The 17608-nt window shown below is 42.2% G+C and overlaps 1 protein-coding gene across 1 annotated transcript in view; it reads left to right on the top strand.

Annotated features, from left to right (window-relative positions):
* The first annotated feature begins 4812 nt into the window (after positions 1 to 4812).
* TG (thyroglobulin) overlaps positions 4813 to 17608 on the top strand; it is a 146078-nt gene continuing 133282 nt past the window's right edge. Inside the window, exons 1-8 of the mRNA XM_058833014.1 lie at positions 4813 to 4876; positions 6467 to 6575; positions 7448 to 7545; positions 8005 to 8208; positions 8438 to 8597; positions 13003 to 13109; positions 14177 to 14320; positions 16084 to 16269. Coding sequence (XP_058688997.1) covers positions 4813 to 4876; positions 6467 to 6575; positions 7448 to 7545; positions 8005 to 8208; positions 8438 to 8597; positions 13003 to 13109; positions 14177 to 14320; positions 16084 to 16269 — 1072 coding nt within the window. The remainder of the gene's footprint in view (positions 4877 to 6466; positions 6576 to 7447; positions 7546 to 8004; positions 8209 to 8437; positions 8598 to 13002; positions 13110 to 14176; positions 14321 to 16083; positions 16270 to 17608) is intronic.

The raw sequence follows: 17608 nt of genomic DNA on the forward strand, positions 1-17608 counted from the left end.
GGACTTCTCTTCTGGTGAGCTAATGAGTGCATATGTTTTAAAGCATTAGGAATCTTCAGTTGCGTGTTTAGCCTGTAGTCCTTAGGTTATGTGCAGTCATTGATACTCACTTTTCTACATTGCAAGGCTTGAGGTAATCTTCAGTTGTATTTTAGCCTGTAGGCAAATTATGCAATCAGTAAATTATTTACAGTGCTTAATTAATGTATGTGGCAAAGCAATTAGAAGATATTTCTGTTTCTGAACTGTTTTAGTGTTTTAATAATTTCAGGGTTTGGGTTTTGCAATGCACTTTATTCTTTACAATTAATGTCTTTCAACAATGTATTCACAGTGATGGCATCTCCTCTTGTGTGCAGACATGTGCCTTTGTACAATGTCATTACAAAGTAACTTTAATTTACTCTTAGTAATTTATTTTAATATCATCCACAAGTTGTTCAAGATACTACTGTGGTAGAAAACAAATAAGCTAACAATGCTAAGGAAGTTCTTAGACATCCTGTGGACAAGAGCACAAGTGATAAGTAGCAGATGAATGAAATTAGACAGAATCTCAATAAGTTACTGAAATAGAAAAAATTGTTTCATTCAGAGAAAAAATAGATATGATAGTAAGTGTAATGAACTTAAAAATTTTAATTCTGAAACATTAATAATTGTTGAAGGGGCAGTCTCAAAGTAGGCTCTCACGCATAAGATACAAGACCAGATTGAGATCTTGGAGCAACACACTGAAACATTTTTTTTAATTAGCAGACTTCCTGAAGAAGAGGTTTTCCAAGTCAGACCAACTGTCTGGCCAGAGCAGAGTCTTGTCTGCAGCAGAAATAGAAATAGGACATCAGATCTGTACAAACATACTATGAAATATCCGCGCAAATTGACTTTTTTGTGAAAGTGTCTTTAACTTCTGGCAAACCAAGTGTTTCTTTACCACAATTTTTAGGTCCATTAGTTTTATCTGTCATTTGACAGAGATGGACTCCTCAGGTTTAATCCATCTTTTTCATTGGTGACTTATGGAATTCACAGCTTTGTTGTGTGGCAGGAGCTGTATTTGTCCTTGAACTTCCTTTCTGACTCCACTGGCTCTACACCATTGCCTTTAGTTCAGAGAAGGTTAAATACTGCATTATTGGAAAGACCTAAAGCAGTTTTGTCCCATCAACACCAAGAGTTTGGCACCCTGTTGCTGTCCTTGTGTGACTTGTGGTGAATTTTCTCACTGCCTCAGCTTTTTTTTTCTGTCAGATTTTGAATCGATTCAAGTTGCAAATCCCGTGTGTCACTGTGGCTGCAGACCTTGCTCCTGCTTGGGGTTTCAAACCAATCTGCATCCCCGGTGTTGTGAGAATAAAATACCTATTTTTCTACCTGGAATCACTGTGGTACTATTGGATAGAGGGAAACTGTTATTTTCAATGAATAAGTGAAAAAAAGGCCATTTTATTTGTCCTAGAAATGGTCAGTTTCTGCAGGGATAAATGCAAATTCAAATATTCTTATATGGGTTTCTTTAGGTTCTTCTGTCACCAAAGGCACTTTTCCAAATGGTAAATTGCAAAATTTAAATTAATTAATTAATTAATTAAATTTAATTAAAATTAAATTAAAATTTGACAAGTCCTGTGCCCACTCTTCTGATCTAGCCAAGTTTAGCATGGAAATGACTTAAACTTCCCTATCATTTTTTCAATTTGAAGAGGGTGTCATGTATAAAGAGAATACACTGAAAAGTGTATTATCTGGGGCTGTCATCTTGTTGTCTTTTGATTTTGCATCACATGAGGTCTTAATCGGAGATAATAGAGATAAGTGCTTCAAAAAGTCTTGGAAAGAAATGTGCTGAATGTAAACCTTAGTTCTCTATCTGTAAGTGTAACAAATGGTATTAACTTTTTTATGTAGCTTTCTTAAAATGTATGACAGGATTGTCCAACACTGGTGCTTTATTTAACACAGGAAAACAATTTCTTGTTTGAAATGAACAAACTGATTGATGTAAGCATCATTTCACAATGTTTTCAGTTCTTAAATTTTTTGCTTCCAATTTGCTGCCTCATCTAGGAAGCTCCCTCCAGTTGTTTTTTTTTTTTAAACTTAGGTTGATTTCTCAGGCTCAAATTTTATTTGGGTAAGAGTAATTTTCCTGTGGATACAGATGTCTGTGTATTTCTATACAGGAATCATATATCCCTGGGCCTTTCAGTATGTAAAATTGCAGTTGCACAAACTGTCTCTTCTGCTAAGAAAGTGTATGCAAAACTGGAACAATGAATAAATGTCTTCTTCTTTGAGGTTTGTGATTTCAGTGTCTCATCTTACTGACCTTTATCTTTCCCCCAGCAGCTGTAATTTTTAGTATAGATTGAGTAGCTTTTGCTAGTAGGTACAACAAAACAAAACCCTCATTTCCAGCACTAGAGCAATGATTTTGAAGACTTCATAGTTTTAAGGCTGTATTAGCCACAGGGACCTTTTCTACCTCTCTTCTACTCTTCATTGGTGAGCTAATTTAAGATGTTACTCCATCTTTTCTCAGGTGCTAAAAATAGAGGTCAATACCACTGTCCCTTCACTGAAGGTTTTCTTACTTTGTATTTGACCAGCCATAGGTAGCCAAGTGCCTCTTTTACTCTGATGAATGTGAATTCCACACATTGCTTTGTAAACAACTTTTTTTCCTTTTTAATCCACGGGCTCTTGCATCCCCTTGAATGTGCATGTACCAGGATGTCCACCTTGGTTTGACGCACATCTAGAAGTGGTTTGAGTGATGCCAATTGCCAAAATTCCTTTTCTCAGTTTTTAAAGAGACTTTTAAGACTTGGCTATTCTTCCCAACTTGAGTAGTTCATAGGTTGTTTTTTTGAGCGTTTCTGAAAGAAATAAACATCATCTTGGGAATCAGCAATATGTAGATATTGTGAGTTTGTACTTCTTTCTAATAATAGCCCATTGATACTTCGTGCTTTCCTGTCTGCCTTACTCCATTATCAGCCTTTTATAGCAAAGAATAAATAAGGAAAGTGAGTAGTGACCTTAATAAACTCCCCTCCCCGTTTGCTGTACAAGGAACCTGAAGGACACTTTTCTAATAACTGTAGAAGATTGGATTAAATCAGTATCACCCACAGACCCCCAACTCTGGAGACGTTTCCATTGGCTTGGAGACATCACAGTGCCTGCAAACACTGAGCCTGCTGCCCCTGCAGAGCCTGTCTGCAGCACTGGGCTCTCTCTTGTTGCTCTCCTGTGTCTGCCCCATTTTGCAAGGCTCAGACACAAACCTGAGAGCCTTGAAGCGTCCTTGGGTCAGAAATACATGTTATGGTCAAACTTTACTACTTTCCTGATTTAGCCACAGTTTAGATTAGCCAACTAATTACTGGTTATTCAGTTGGATTCTTTTGTTCTGTGTGGATATTTCCCTACAAATCCTATGCTAATCCAGAAATTTAGTCTCTTTCTGTGCCTACTTGATCACGGATGTTACAGGATTTGCCATCTTTATGCCTCTAAAGGTTGCCTTTTTTTGGTTTATCATCTATGCTGGATGTGTTCTTAATTTTTTTCCAGCTTGATCTTTCTGTAGGTGGTTGACTTTGCTCAAGTTCAGTTGCTTGAAAGCAAATTCCAAATATAGTCCCACTCATTTTTAAAAGCCTAGTAATGTGCTAAGGCAAGCTTGTGCTGCTCTTGCAGATCATATTTACCATATCTATCAAACACCATGGCATGGCAGTGGTCTACAGCCAGCACAGAAGGATGTTTGCATCACTGCTATCATGTTCTTAGTCTGTGGGACAGTATCTGCAGAGTTTCTAGGCTGTCTAGTGCCCATGAATCACAAACAAGAGTGCTGCTTTCACTTTTTCTTGAAATCAGGTTAAATTCAGCTTCAAACATGTGTTGTTATTATTTAAGTAATTATTTGGGGTGTATTTATCCAATTATCTTTGTACAAGTGACGGTGAGTTCTCATAATTCCTGGTGCAAGTAAATGCTGACTCACAGTTACAAGAGGTGGCCAATTAACAAGTGAAATTCTGGAACCAAGGAAATAATATTTCTCATATGTTTTGTTTTGAGGTTCTTGCATGTAATTAGTACCAAAAAGCTTAACTTAAGAAGCTTCATGATCATACTGATGTTACAGGTGGAGGATGAAGCATGTGAAGTGAAGCTGTGCCTGTCAGGTACTTGGCTGTGTAAAAGTCCATGGTGCAAGTGGGAGTGAAAGCAAAAGATGGAATACAATTGACTCTGATTCTCAATTCACTTTAGCCAGTGAGGTGCATCCATCCTGTTTTTCTCTTAGTTAATAACCACATTATGAGCTATATTCACGCCTAATATGCAGCACCCAGGAGTCTCACTCTGGTCTGTCCCTCAGCAGGCTCTGCTCTCTGGGAATACAAAAATGTGCAATTGCACTAGGGAGTACAGAGCCAGGGCAGGTGAGAGCCAGAGCTCTGCCCAGAGTCATGCCAATTTGCTAAATTTACTTATTGGAATAACTGAGCCCCCCTGCCACCCACTGTGCCTGCTGCCACTTGGCTCAGTTGTGCTCGCTGGAGCAGGGATGAGAGCTGGCTGAGAGGAGCCAGGAGGGCAGCTCCAGCTGAAGAGACCTCTTGCAGTTTGCTCAGAAGCATCATGTGCGTCACTCAGCCAATTCTGTGCCCAGCCAGCAGCACAGAAGTGAACCCATCCCCATGATGGGTGCTATAAAAGGGCAGCAAAGGCTCTGTGGGGTGCACAGAGCTGCCTCACAGACAGAAGGGGATGGGGCTCTCCCATTGCAAAATGGGCTCCATCCCATTTTGCACCCTCTGTTGCTTTATTAGCATAGCAACAGCCAATATATTTGGTAAGTACACTTGTCCTTTTCATCTGCCTGTCCAAGGGTGACTGGTCTTTGTGCTGCTTGTGTGTTGTCCTGATGAAGTATACCATGATCTTGAGTCCTGCACGCTGCAAACGTAGCTGGTTATTGTGTGCTGTGCAAACTAAGGCTGGGCTCCTGGTTAAATAGTAAACTATAAGGATCTTTAAGTGGTCAGGCTTACTTGAGTTTGTACACCTGGATTTTGGGTGGAAAAAAAATGTATTCTCATGGGCTAGAGAAGGAGCATAGGTAAGAAAAGGTACTGCTGCAGGGTTCTGAAGTTCCTCAATCACATCTTCTACTTGTAGGTGTCATCATCTAATTTAGGCTTGAATGTAAAGTTTTTGGGTAGTCTGAGTGGTTCCCCCAGTTCTTTGGCCTGAGTTTGATAGTCCTGCACAACCAGTGATTTGAATCACTGAATTAATTAGTCATTTAACCCAGATGTCTTGGTAGACCCTCTCTAGCACTGTACACAGGGATCTCTGCACATCCCAGAGCCAATGTTTGGGGTGAAAATGGGGAGCTTTGCCTATGTGATGTTGTCTATAGGTGAGATCACCTGAAATTTTGCAGTCTCATGAAAAGTTTCATGTAGTCTTAGGGGGTCACAGTAAAAACTCACAGAAACTGGTGTGATTGAGAAGCATTAGAAGCACAGGAACTGTCTGCAGCTGTAGAAGTTCTGTGAGTTGCAAATTATTTCAGGCTGAAAATCATTCAGAATCCTTATGATGTGTTTGCACTACGGCGTGTGATCACGCTCAGACCGAATACTGGCTTAAACAAACATTTGGACTAAATTGCTGTACCTGTGGGTTTGTTTGCTGTATTTTTATAAACTAATCTGTGGTATTAAGAACATGACATTCATCAGATTTTGAGGATGAGGAAAGTGTCAGATCAACTAATCTGCTCTGTAAAAAAGAACTGACTGAATTTCATCTTCCTACATTCTACATCTAAAACAGCAGCAAATCTGCTTTGAATGCATTAAAAATTTTCTAGGTGGCTTCAGTAGTTGATCATTTGGCCCACTGAAAACTGAGAGCGCTCCTAATATGAATTAGTCTGATACTACTACTAGAAATTGATTATTTCCAAATCTTTCATGAGATTTAGAAGAAATACCTCTCCTTTTGGTGAAATAGTGAGTGACTTAACTTAAATAAAAGACAATTACTCAGAAAATTTAATGGTGTATGTGGTTATGCAAAGGGCTCTTATGTGGTCATAAGCACAACTAACTAAAGAACCCCAAGGACCAGAGAATTACAGCCATGCCAGTACAGAACAGGGCTGAGGCTGACTAAACACAGGCCTGGGAAAGGGGTTCATGATCATCTCCACCATGTGCTCATCCTGCAGCTGGCAGAGCAGTGGGTTTGGTTTGTTCAGTACCTCCCTGTACTGTCCCACACGGAAATGCACACAGGGAGCGATGGGAAAACAGCCAGAGAGGACCCCTGAACCTGGGATGTTCCCCTGCAGCCCTGGCACTAACAGGGTTTGATAAAAATGGGTTTGTGGTTGACACCAGCCTTAGGTGTTTTATCTTCTTGCTGTTTTCAGAGTATCAGACCGATTCCCAACCGTTGCGTCCATGTGAACTTCAGAGGGAAGAGGCTTTTTCAGCAGGGGAAGCCTACGTTCCTCAGTGCTCAGAGGATGGCCAGTTCAGGTAATTCATCCCTGCTACTCACATGCAGACACATGATGTGACCTTTCATTGCTAATGAAATTTTAGCTCATCTTGAAGAGCCACTGTAGCAGTAGACTGGAGGATGAGAGGTGCAGGAGACTTGAAGGGACTTCCCTGAGCCATGTTGCAGATCCAACCTCTCCTAAATTAATTCCCTGTTATTGGAAGTAATCTCTGGGTTAAGAGGTCAATCAAAGATTAACAGGCTAATCTTGGCCGCATTATTTGCATGTCCAAATACTTGGTGCAGTTTGCAGAGTGGTGCAGTTTGCTGTTTTCCTACTTGTGCTCATGGGTGAATGTGTGTGCCAGCTGGCACACTCAGCCAAGTGACTGAGAACTTATCCACCCTCGTTAGTGGCACAGTCAGGTTTCTTTCTAAAGGCAGTGAGTGAAATAAAAAGCACACAGAGAATAGTGATTTAGAAAGCAGCATGTCAAAGGTGCAAGAAACTAACAAGATAAAGCTGAGGCTGGGTACAGATTGTAATTTCTCTACTAATATCTTTTTTTTTTGCATCTGGTAGCAGCTGTGACCGTTCTAGATTTGACTTAGAAACTGTCTCAAAGTCTTTGGTGAATCTCAGATCATGAGAATTAGGGTTCTATCTAACCTGCTTGCTTCCTCAACAACTTCAATTGACATATCTGCAGTTCCTGAAGAGTTCAGAGAATTACTAGAATTAAGGGTTCCCACTGATCAGAGTCAGCAGAAATTCAGCTCTTACCAGTTCCATTATTTGTGATTTTAAAGTATTTGGTGTGGTGTAGTTTGCTTTATGGTTTTATGTCTGGTACTGACTGAGGACTCTACACACTCAGAATAAAATGTTACTTGTGATCTTCTTCAGGACAGTCCAGTGCAGTAGGAATGGTCTTTCCTGTTGGTGTGTAGATGAGAATGGTGTTGAGGTTCCTGGCAGCAAACAGAATGGATATCCTGTATCTTGTGAGTAAAAAGTTTCTATTTTTGCTTAGATTGAGTAAAGAACCATTTAAACCTGTGTTTGAACAGCTGAAATCAAGAAAAGGCTAGCCCCAGATTTTGGTGGACTCTAGTTTGTGGTAATTTGCTAGGTCTTTCACATGGAAGTTCTGGAGTTTCTTCAGGGCTTATCATGGAAATCTCATACACCTGGATGTCTGTATTTAAGAAGGTATCAGTAAGACAAATTGTGAATGAAAGATTGATTTAATGTAATGGCTTTTGAATTGGAGAGCTTCAGCCCCATCTGTGGTGGGCTTCTCTCTACCAATTTTCATAACCTCAAGTCCATCAAGGTCCTCATGCCACCTGGGTGGCAGACTTAGAACTTGCAATTCTGAGAAAACTCAGATATTGCCTCGATAAACGATTCAGTGCCCAACAAGAACCCTCCTCTAACAGTGCCCCTCTCTGGTACTTCAGGCTTGTCCTTTTGCCAGCTGCAAAAGCAGAGGATCTTGGTAAGCCGATACATCAACAGCAGCAGCATCTCCTACATCCCTCAGTGCCTGGATTCAGGAGCTTTTGATGAGGTGCAGTGTGACACGGAGCTGGGGCAGTGCTGGTGTGTAGATCCAGAAGGAATGGAGATTTATGGCACCAGACAAAGAGGAAAGCCAGCACAGTGTAAGTAATATTCAATAAAATGATGGGTTTTGTAGGTTTGAAAAGCTTGGTGTGAATAGGGACCTATAAGATTGAGTCCAATTCCTTGCTCTCCATAAAAACAAGATGATGCACCTCAGTGTCCCTGCCTGATGTAATGAATGTAACCCCCTTTTGACCAGCTGGGGGGTCATTCAGCTGTTTGTAGGAAGTAAATACACAAATAAACATTACCTCTTTTCCTCATTAGGTCCAGGGAACTGTGAGATCCGAGATCGTCGCATCCTGCATGGGTTTGGGGAGAAGAGCCCACCACAGTGCTCAGCAGATGGGGAGTTTCTGCCTGTCCAGTGCAAGTTTGTCAACACAACAGACATGAGTGTTTTTGATCTTGTTCATAGTTACAACAGGTAAGAACTCAGGCTTCTGAATCAGGAAGGTAATCCTGCATACCCCTTCAAGGTACCATCTGACTGCTTTTTTGTGATTTTTGCTACATGGAGCCCATATTCTGTAACTGCACATTATTATGTTTTCTGTTAAAGAATGAACCAAGTGAAAAAACTTTTTTTCTTCTAGTTTAAATCTGATGATTAAAAAAAAATTAAAAAATAAATATATTCCATCCCTGCAGTCTAATTGGTGTGTCCTCACACAGTACTGGATACCACTTTGTGATCTGTAGTTGGAAAAATAGGCTAATTTTGAGACAGTCAACAGCAAATTAGGTAAATGCAGAAGGAACAGAGGAATTTGGATATATATATATGAGGTAGGAAAGACTATTCCATATGGGAGATGAAAGCAAATGGACAAGTGATAACATGCAAAGATGAAATTCCATCTGATAATGAGAACCTCTTACCTGTCTAAATATTAGGCAGTGGCAGGGTTGCTGACATGGGTGAAACAGCAAGTGATGAGCAGCTGTGCTGGTGCACAACTGTCTTTAGGTGGTTGTAGAGGGCTGGGGAATGCTTCAGAACACTGGATCTAATCCCTGTCTGTGGGACAGGAAGCTGTTGTCCTGTGGAGGAGCTGAGAATTAATGCTGTGATGGAGATACAAGGGCTGAGCAAGGAGAACTGATGGGAGAGGAATTTGTTTTGGCCCAGATGTTCAGACTCTCCAGAGAAACCTTTCAGTGTCTGGTGAACCTCAGTTCACTGGCTTGGCACCTCAGTCAGCACCAGTTTCCCTGGTGGAGGGCAGTGCACTAAACATCTCACTGTGACTTGGCTCTGTAGCAGCATTTTATAGTAAATGTCAGTTTTGCTGTTTGGAGGGGTTTCTCTTTTTTTAATTCAAGTAAAACTGAAGGGCAGGTCTGAATGCACAGTGCAAATTTGTCAGAGCTTCAGGAGAGGTTATTTTGGTGAAAGCAAAATAATCTGACTCTTTTGTTTGTTGGTCTGTGGAGTGTTGAAATACTAAAAAAGCAATTACAGTGGAAAAACCAATGCTTTAAATTGGCATTATTTTTTCCTCCCACTGGGAGATTTGCCTGCAAAGACCTGTGAGATTGGATTTATTCTCTGTCCATGTCAAGTAATTAATCACAGCAGGATCATTTCAGTCCCAGCTGTCTGCCTTCTAATTATGGCATTGGCTTAACCTATTGCAATCATATCTGAGTATTTCAGGTCATTAATATATTTATTTTCACACTACTGCTGCCTGAAATGTCATTATTCCTTCCCCAAAGAGGGCAGAATGAAGAGTTGAAGGGAGGAGTTCCACAGCAAAGGATTGTAGCTGAACAGGGATTTTAACCCACATTTTATGTTCATATGGAAACAGTGGAGAATGTTTCTTTGGTTCTACAGACTGATTTTTGGAATTTAGATATGTAATCCTAACTATCTTTCCAATTCATTTCCCTAGACTTTCATAAATATTCCAGAGTAAGCCAGTATGTTAAACCCCCTTCCCCAAACAAACAAATTAGGAAACTCAGAAGTTTAGGGCTAAGACTTTCCCAAATAGAAGACTTCAAAAAAGAATGATGAGCCCAAATTTCCTGCATCACCTGGAGGGCTTGGCTGCTGTTACTTTTTTGTATGGACTGTGTCCAGGTCCTGCCTGGATTGGCAGCCATATAGAACTCCCTGTAGCAGATTGATGGGAATTCTTGAAAATTCAAAACCCAAGGAAGACTTTTTTTACTTTCTTGCTATAATCAGTAGTGAGTTGTCTTTGATGTAAGCTAAGAGCAGAGATTCATATTTTGAAAGCCAACAACTTCACATTTATTTATTTTCCTGTATTTTTGAGTGTGAGCATTCTTGTTGAAACACACAGAGACATTATAAATTTATCCATAACTTAAATGTAGTCACAATTGATTTGGACTGGCTCTGAAAAATGTGGAATTCTATGTTATTGCTACTCATCTTAATGGCTGTGATTAAAGAGTCTGAGAAAATAGAAAATGTGGTAAGAATTGTATTTTCCACCTAAGGTGAGAAAAGTTTTGCCTTCTTGCTTGTGTGGACCTAATTGATGTCTGTGATTTATTTAGCTATACTCTCAACTTGTAACAAAAACAACCAGAATGAGAAGATGTGACTACACATCTGCCCCATTTAAATTAGTGTAATTGTGTGTGTCACTTTTTAATGTTGAAAATGAAAGAAAGCAGGATGCAGAGTTTTTCCATTGAATCCTGTTTCACTCAGATAGAGGTTGAGGTGCTGAGGTGATGAGCTCCAAGGACATGAGCAGTGCAGAAAAAAGATCATATTCCTGACTGGGCAGTGGACAGTGCTTGATAATCCAGGGGAGCTGAAAGATCTTAAAATAGCCCAAGTTATTTATATCCATGTGCACATTGAAGACTATAGGAATATGCTATTTATGTGTTTATACCTTAAATTGTATCATTTTTATACAGAAGTTCCTCTGTGCCATGAAGTGTGACATTTTGATGTCTCTCAGCATGCCAGTGCCAGCAGTGGAGCAGGATTTGACAATCCAAAGTGGAGGGAGTCAGTGAACTTTTAATTTGAAGATGTGGAAGGGTCCCAGAGCAAAGCAGCACTACACAGGGATGTACAAATTCTGAGACAGGAGCACTGCTCGGTAACACTGGGACAACCCTGGGGTTACAGCCCCTTACTCTGACAGAGGTGCTGCTGCTTTGTGCACTCCCAAGGCTGTGCTTTGATGTTCTGTGGAAGCAGAAACATCCTCTGCTCTCCTGGCAGGAGGTGGTGGTGCTCCCAGGAGTCACCTCTCCCATGAAGACAGGCTGAGAGAGTCCACCCTGGAGAGGAGAAGGCTCCTGGGAGACTTTATAGCACCTTCCAACATCTGAAGGGGGCTACAAGGGAGGTGGAGAAGGACTTTTAACAAATGCATGTAGTGTTAGGACAAAGGGGAATGGCTATAGACTGAAAGAGGGTAGGTTTAGATCAAGATGTTAGGAAGATATTCTTTCCTGTGAGAGTGGTGAGGCACTGGCACAGGTTACATACAGAAAATGTGGATGGCCCATCCTTAGAAGTGTTGAAGGCCAAGGCTGGATGGATCCTGAGCAACTTGGAAGCAGCCCCTGCCCATGACAGGGGGGTTGGAACTAGATATCTTTAAAGTTCATTCCAAGGAAGGAAGAATTCCAAGAGCCCAGAATGTTCTATGATTCAGGCAAAGTCTTGGAGGCAGCAAAGGCCCCTTGCTCTGCTCACCTGAGCACCAGCCCTGAGCCAGACAAGCATTTCATTGCTGTTCCCAGGTTCTGTGCTCTAGAGCATCTCTGGGGCTGCTGGAGTGTGGCACTGAACTGAGCCTGGTCACAGTTTCTCAGGGTGGCTGTGAACTGCTTTTCCCAGTTAATCAGTGCCTAATCCACCAATATTCTTATTGCTGAGTGTCCAACCTTGGTAAAAACCTAATTTGTGTAAGTCTCTGAAGGTGTCGAGCAGAAAATTCCACTGCCCTGCTGCTAGGTATTTCCAACTAAACCACGTGGAGCTGGGACACCAGACCTTTATAGTATTCCAGGTCAAGGGGATGTGTCTGTAAAATGATATGATTGTTTTAGAACTTAGCACTTTGAAACTAGGAAAACTTCCCTTTTGCTTGGAGAAACCCTAGGATGTCTGTCAGTTTAGAGCACATTTATTATGGTTTTCCAACTTGGACTCTATTAACTTTCTTTCTTAAATAATTGCTTTGCTGGAATCTGGCTGCTGTCACTCCTAGAATATTACATTGGAAACCATCTCTTTGATCTCCAGAAGCTGAAGTCAGCCTTGTACATTAAAAGCCCTTTCTCCTTCTCCTCAACATGTTGAGCCATGCCTTGAAAATGAAAGATATTAGTGAGGTTTTTATCAGCTTCTGTGCTTAAGTGCAGAAATCATACATGGCATGTAAGGAAGGGGAAGCAACCTGTTTTTTTAGGCATTCTGCCATCTCATGCAGATTTGTGGAAGGAGCTAATGAATGGGTGTTGTAATAACATTAAGTCATCTATTTTACACTCTTTGACAAGCTTCTGAAGATGACAATAGAATTGAAAGTGAATTAGATGCTGGTACATGCTTATGAAGGCTCAGAAACCTGTTTGAAGGGAGATTATCCCCTGCTTGTTTAGAAAAATGGCATTTAGGAGAGTTGCTATCCTGCTCAAACAGTGATCTGGATCATGTCAGAGCCTGGTTACCAAAGGGAGACCAAAGTGTTTTGCACTGGCCTTGTGCTCTGCAGACATCCTTCTCTCACAAAATCAGGAAGAAACAGCTGGTACTTTGTTGTGGTCAGTGGGCTTCCCTGGGCTCCACACAGCACACAGAACACTACTTTTTCTTCCAGGCTCCCAAGGGCTTTCCAAAAATTTAGCTCGGTGAGGGAAACGTTCCCGGAGATCTCTGGGTACTGTTACTGTGTGGACAGCCTGGGCAGGGAGCTGGCAGACACAGGTAAGTGCCTTCCAGCATCTCATCCTTTAATCTGGGTGGTGTTGAATTCCCAAGGGAAAGGACAAATAACAACTATCAGTCTTCAAACTCATTTGGAAGTTCAATTCCAGTCTTACAAGGGCTAAGACCAGTGTGACCAATCTAATACCCACGGGAAGGGGTGGAGCTCACTAATGAAATCCCACCCTGTCTAGCACAGCTTCAGCCAGCAATGAGTGGGGTTGGTGCCTGGCAGCTAATCCTGTCCTCTTTGGGATGTGGAATAGGATTTCTGAATGCCCACTCCCTGCCCACACTAGAAAGCTCTGTCATATTTCATATGTCCTATTAGCAAATCTGGGGGGATATAAAGGGCCTGAAGAATGAACTCTTTTCTTCTTGCTTAGGTAGAATCATGGAATTGTTTGGGTTGGAAAAGATCTTTAGAGACATCTAGTCCAACCACTCTACAACATCTCTCATAATGTCAGGATTTAGACATGTTAATAGTTGATGGGATGCTTTAGAAGAAATAGTGCTCTTTTTTCAGCAAGGAGGAATGAGGAGGTTGAGAATCTCCAGACTTTCCTTAGATACTGCGGTTTTAATTTTTAACTTCTTTTAAAGAGGAAAAACACAAAGCACAATAGTTTGAAAATTAGATGATAGATGAGTACTTCAGCATTTAATTCCCAGAAAAGAAAGAAGTACTCAAAAAACCTGTGCAGTCAGAGAAGCTACTGAATGTTTTAGTTTTCAGTATGCAACCAAAACGACTTCTCATTGCTTTTGGTAGCATCTGTTTCCAAAATTCCATTGATTTCTGTACTGCAGGCTGAACCTAACAAAACCACAGCCTATAGACAATTATGGGATGTTTCTCCTGTTTGTTTTTGGTAGATGTCAAGGCAGAAAGGTGGTGCCTGGGCACCCAGCACTGGATTAGGATTGCACAGTATAACTTCTCATTTGACTTGTTTAGATGACTGGATTTATTTTTCCTGAGAGTCTCCCAGCTTTTCTCCTCTGGTATAAGGGTGAGTTCTTTCTTAAAAGCAGTTCCTGTGCTAAAAGTCTGTCTTTCCCAGGCTTGGAACTGCTGCTTGATGAGGTTTACGACACGGTTTTCTCCGTGCCAGAGCCTGCCCGCACGTTCACGGAGAGCAGCATCCATCGGATCCTGCAGAGGCGATTCCTGGGGGTCCAGCTGGCTACCTCTGGAAAGTTCAGATGTAAGTGACATCCAGGAGATGCCCTGTAAATCAAGTGGCAGTTCTGGAGCTTTTATGTGACAGCTGCTGTTGGGGAGAATTGTTCTAGGAGTTTTTTTGCTCTGAAAACGTGTAATATCAGAGTTTTGATGCAAGAATTAAGGTCCCTGAATTGCAGTTGGCTTTTATCTTCTGCACTGTACATTCTTTACCAGCAGATTGTACCTGTCCTCTGATTAGTGCTTCCCCATGTGCCTGCAGATCACATTGTTTGAAATCCCATGAACTCTCCATATCGCTTGCCCTGAGATTATGGAGATGGACTTGTTGATTTATTAAATAGAAAGTCTGAGAAAATGCTCCCTAATTTATGTTGGCACACTCAGAAACAGTAAGGATTTTACACTGACCACAACACACACCATTCCCAGGAGGCCACACAAAAGTTTGGCCAGCAAGGCTGAACTTTTGGATCTGCCCTTGGGGCCCATTCCCTCCCTGGTCAGGGCAGGGATATGGGGAGAGAGTTTCTCCACATACAGACAATGAACTCTGCAGGATAGGAGGTCAGGTACCTCCTCCCTCCTAGACCAGAGCCCAAACCAAACTGCCTTGGCTGGGGAGAGCTGGAATCTCCTGTGTGGTATTTTATCCTCCCATCCAAAGTCCCAAACTCCTCTGGCATTGCTTTCTGACTCTTGCTAAGGAGTCACATCACCAGAAATATTAAGCAGATAGTGATGTCAGTCTTCTGGCCATATGGACACACAGTTTTTCTGGCTTTGGGACAAGCTGATCCTTCTGGGGAGTCTTGAAGGCACATTCCCTCTGCACTGCACGGTGGTTTTGGCTTTGCTCTGGCTGTAGCTGGGGCTGCAGCAGCTGTCAGCACAGATGGAGCTGTACCAGCCACAAGATGGAGATGTGACCTCGTTCATCAGCCACCGAGGGGATGAAGCCCTCACGCTGTCACCCAAAGCCACTCAAATTAGGGAATTTGTCAGAGTCCCCTGGATGAACAGTGCTCTCACTGCCTCACTCAGGTAGCTGGGTGTAGCTGGAAAGTTCTTGAAGGTGAGAAGTGTTTTTAGGCTGACAGGTTAATATAAATAAGCAAATTTCTGTTCAGAGGGTAAAGTCCTGTATTGGACAGATCATACCCCAGAAAATTTACTTGCTGAATTTTTGCCCTCTCTTCCTTTAAGGCCAGCTTGAAATAGTAGGGTCTAGGAAGAGTAGACCCAGGAACAGTAGAGTCTTCAGATCCCTGCAGAGGGAAATGGAGAAGTGGGGTGGTCTCAGCCCAAATCTCCACAGTCAGGTGCAGATCTGTTTTCAGAGCAATGCCTCATTCTCTTCAGAAACATCAATGTTTGCCTTCAAATCAGTGCCCCAAGCTGTACATCTGTTTCTGATGACAACTTTGCTTTTGCACTAAGGGTTAGAGCTCCCTCAGCCTCCAGTGTAGTTCCCTGGGAGAAATATTCCTGCTCTGCCTTCTTGCAACTATGTCTGAAAAATGTGTTGAGGTTTTATCTTCTGTTTAGTTTTCAGAAATTAATACCTACAGTAGGAAACCATGGGGCAAATTCTTGATGGGAAAAGAGAATGGAGAATTCCCATTTGAGCTGCTACTTGATGTGTCACTGAAAACAATCAGGAAATTAATTTTTTTTCCCCCGAATTATTTTTTTTTCTCCCAAATAGGCAAACAATGGGATAAAACCGAGGTGGCTCTGAAACTTTAAACTTTCCCTGCTTAAGGCACTCTGTTTTCCCTCCAGGCCCCTCGAGGTGTGAGGCAGAGCGTTCGGCAGCGCTGCGTTTCCAGCACCCCTTCGTGCCGTCCTGCTCCGCTGATGGGGGCTACGCGCCCCTGCAGTGCCAGCAGCAGGGACAGTGCTGGTGCGTGGACACCCAGGGACAGGAGATCCTGGGCACAAGGAGGAGAGGACAGCCCCCAGCCTGTGGTATGTATGAGATTTGCCAAAGGAAAAATGAGCCCCTTCTCTCAGTGCCTTTAGAACAGAGCAAGTCCTTTCTGGGGTCTGACAGATTCTGCTGTTCAAAGATCCTGAAACCTCCCTATGGTTAAGAGTCATCTTCTAATAAATTATTAAATAGCATACTGTTTTTATTTTGCTGTTATGATCTTTCTTTAACCTCTTGGTTTTGCATGCAGCAAGGCTTTTCTTTGCTGCTCTGATATCTGGCTCCTGACTCCAGGAGCTGAGGCGGTAATATAAGGAACTGACTGGGGTAACATAAGAAACAAGCGACGGTGATTTTGTGTTTTACCTTCTTCCTTTGGTGAAATAGTGTGGAATTTCATCTCCCATTCTGGCTGGTTTTTTCCAACTCTGCCACTGCATATTTTGCCATGAAAACTGCCAAATCCTGTTAAAAAACACCCAATAAACAATTCAGAAAAGGTGTATAGGTTAGGACTTTGAGAGATTCTACAGAGAATACATCATCAAATGAGTGCCCTAAATGGAAATGACAGCAGAAATGTCCAGGGGCTGGAGGGGAGGAGGAAAGTTAAAAACCTTTGCTATGAAGTGCATTACCTAAATATTCAGGATTGTGCTGGAGGGCTGGGGCACAGGGTCTTAATCTGGGGACTGCCTTGGGGGAAGGCAATTGCTCTGTCTGTGAGACACTGCACAGCTTCCCAGGCAGCTAAAAAGGGAGGAATCTGCCCTGGGTGTCACGGCTCCAAGTGCTCAGAGTGCTCTGGGCACACATAGGCTTACTGTGAAATGAAAACTTCGTGTGCCTTCGAGGCTGATCACCAAGGATATTACAAGGGAACCCCTGAGAGGCCTCGCCATATGTTGGGAATGGTTGTTTTCTCTTTGAGTATGCTTTGCTGAGCCCTCCTGATAATTCTTTTTTTTTGGAGGGGGTGGGGGTGGGCTGAAGAAAGGAGGGCAATGACTTCAGGCTGCTTGCAGCTTTTATTGGCAGGCTCAGGAAATTTAAGCTGGGAAAAAATTCTGCAGAGGTTTCACAGATTAACTCCTGAGAAGGTATTTCATGAGGTTACAGCTTCATGCCATGTGTGTGTCTCCAGTTCTCCTCTCTTTTATTTCGTGTTCAAAACCCATGTGGATGTGGTACTTGGGGCCTGGCAGTGCTGGGTTAATGACTGGACTCAATAACCTTACAGGTCTTTTCCAGCTTTAATGATTCTGTGATTGTTTAATGTCCTTGGCTCTCACACTCAGCAGTGTTAACACTGGAGGAGTCAGAGCACCAGGCAGTCCTGATAGGGACATGCTCCTTTCCAGACCTTTTACAGTAGAT

This window comes from Poecile atricapillus, chromosome 2 (assembly GCF_030490865.1).
Source record: "Poecile atricapillus isolate bPoeAtr1 chromosome 2, bPoeAtr1.hap1, whole genome shotgun sequence".
In the NCBI taxonomy this organism is placed as follows: Eukaryota; Metazoa; Chordata; class Aves; order Passeriformes; family Paridae; genus Poecile; species Poecile atricapillus.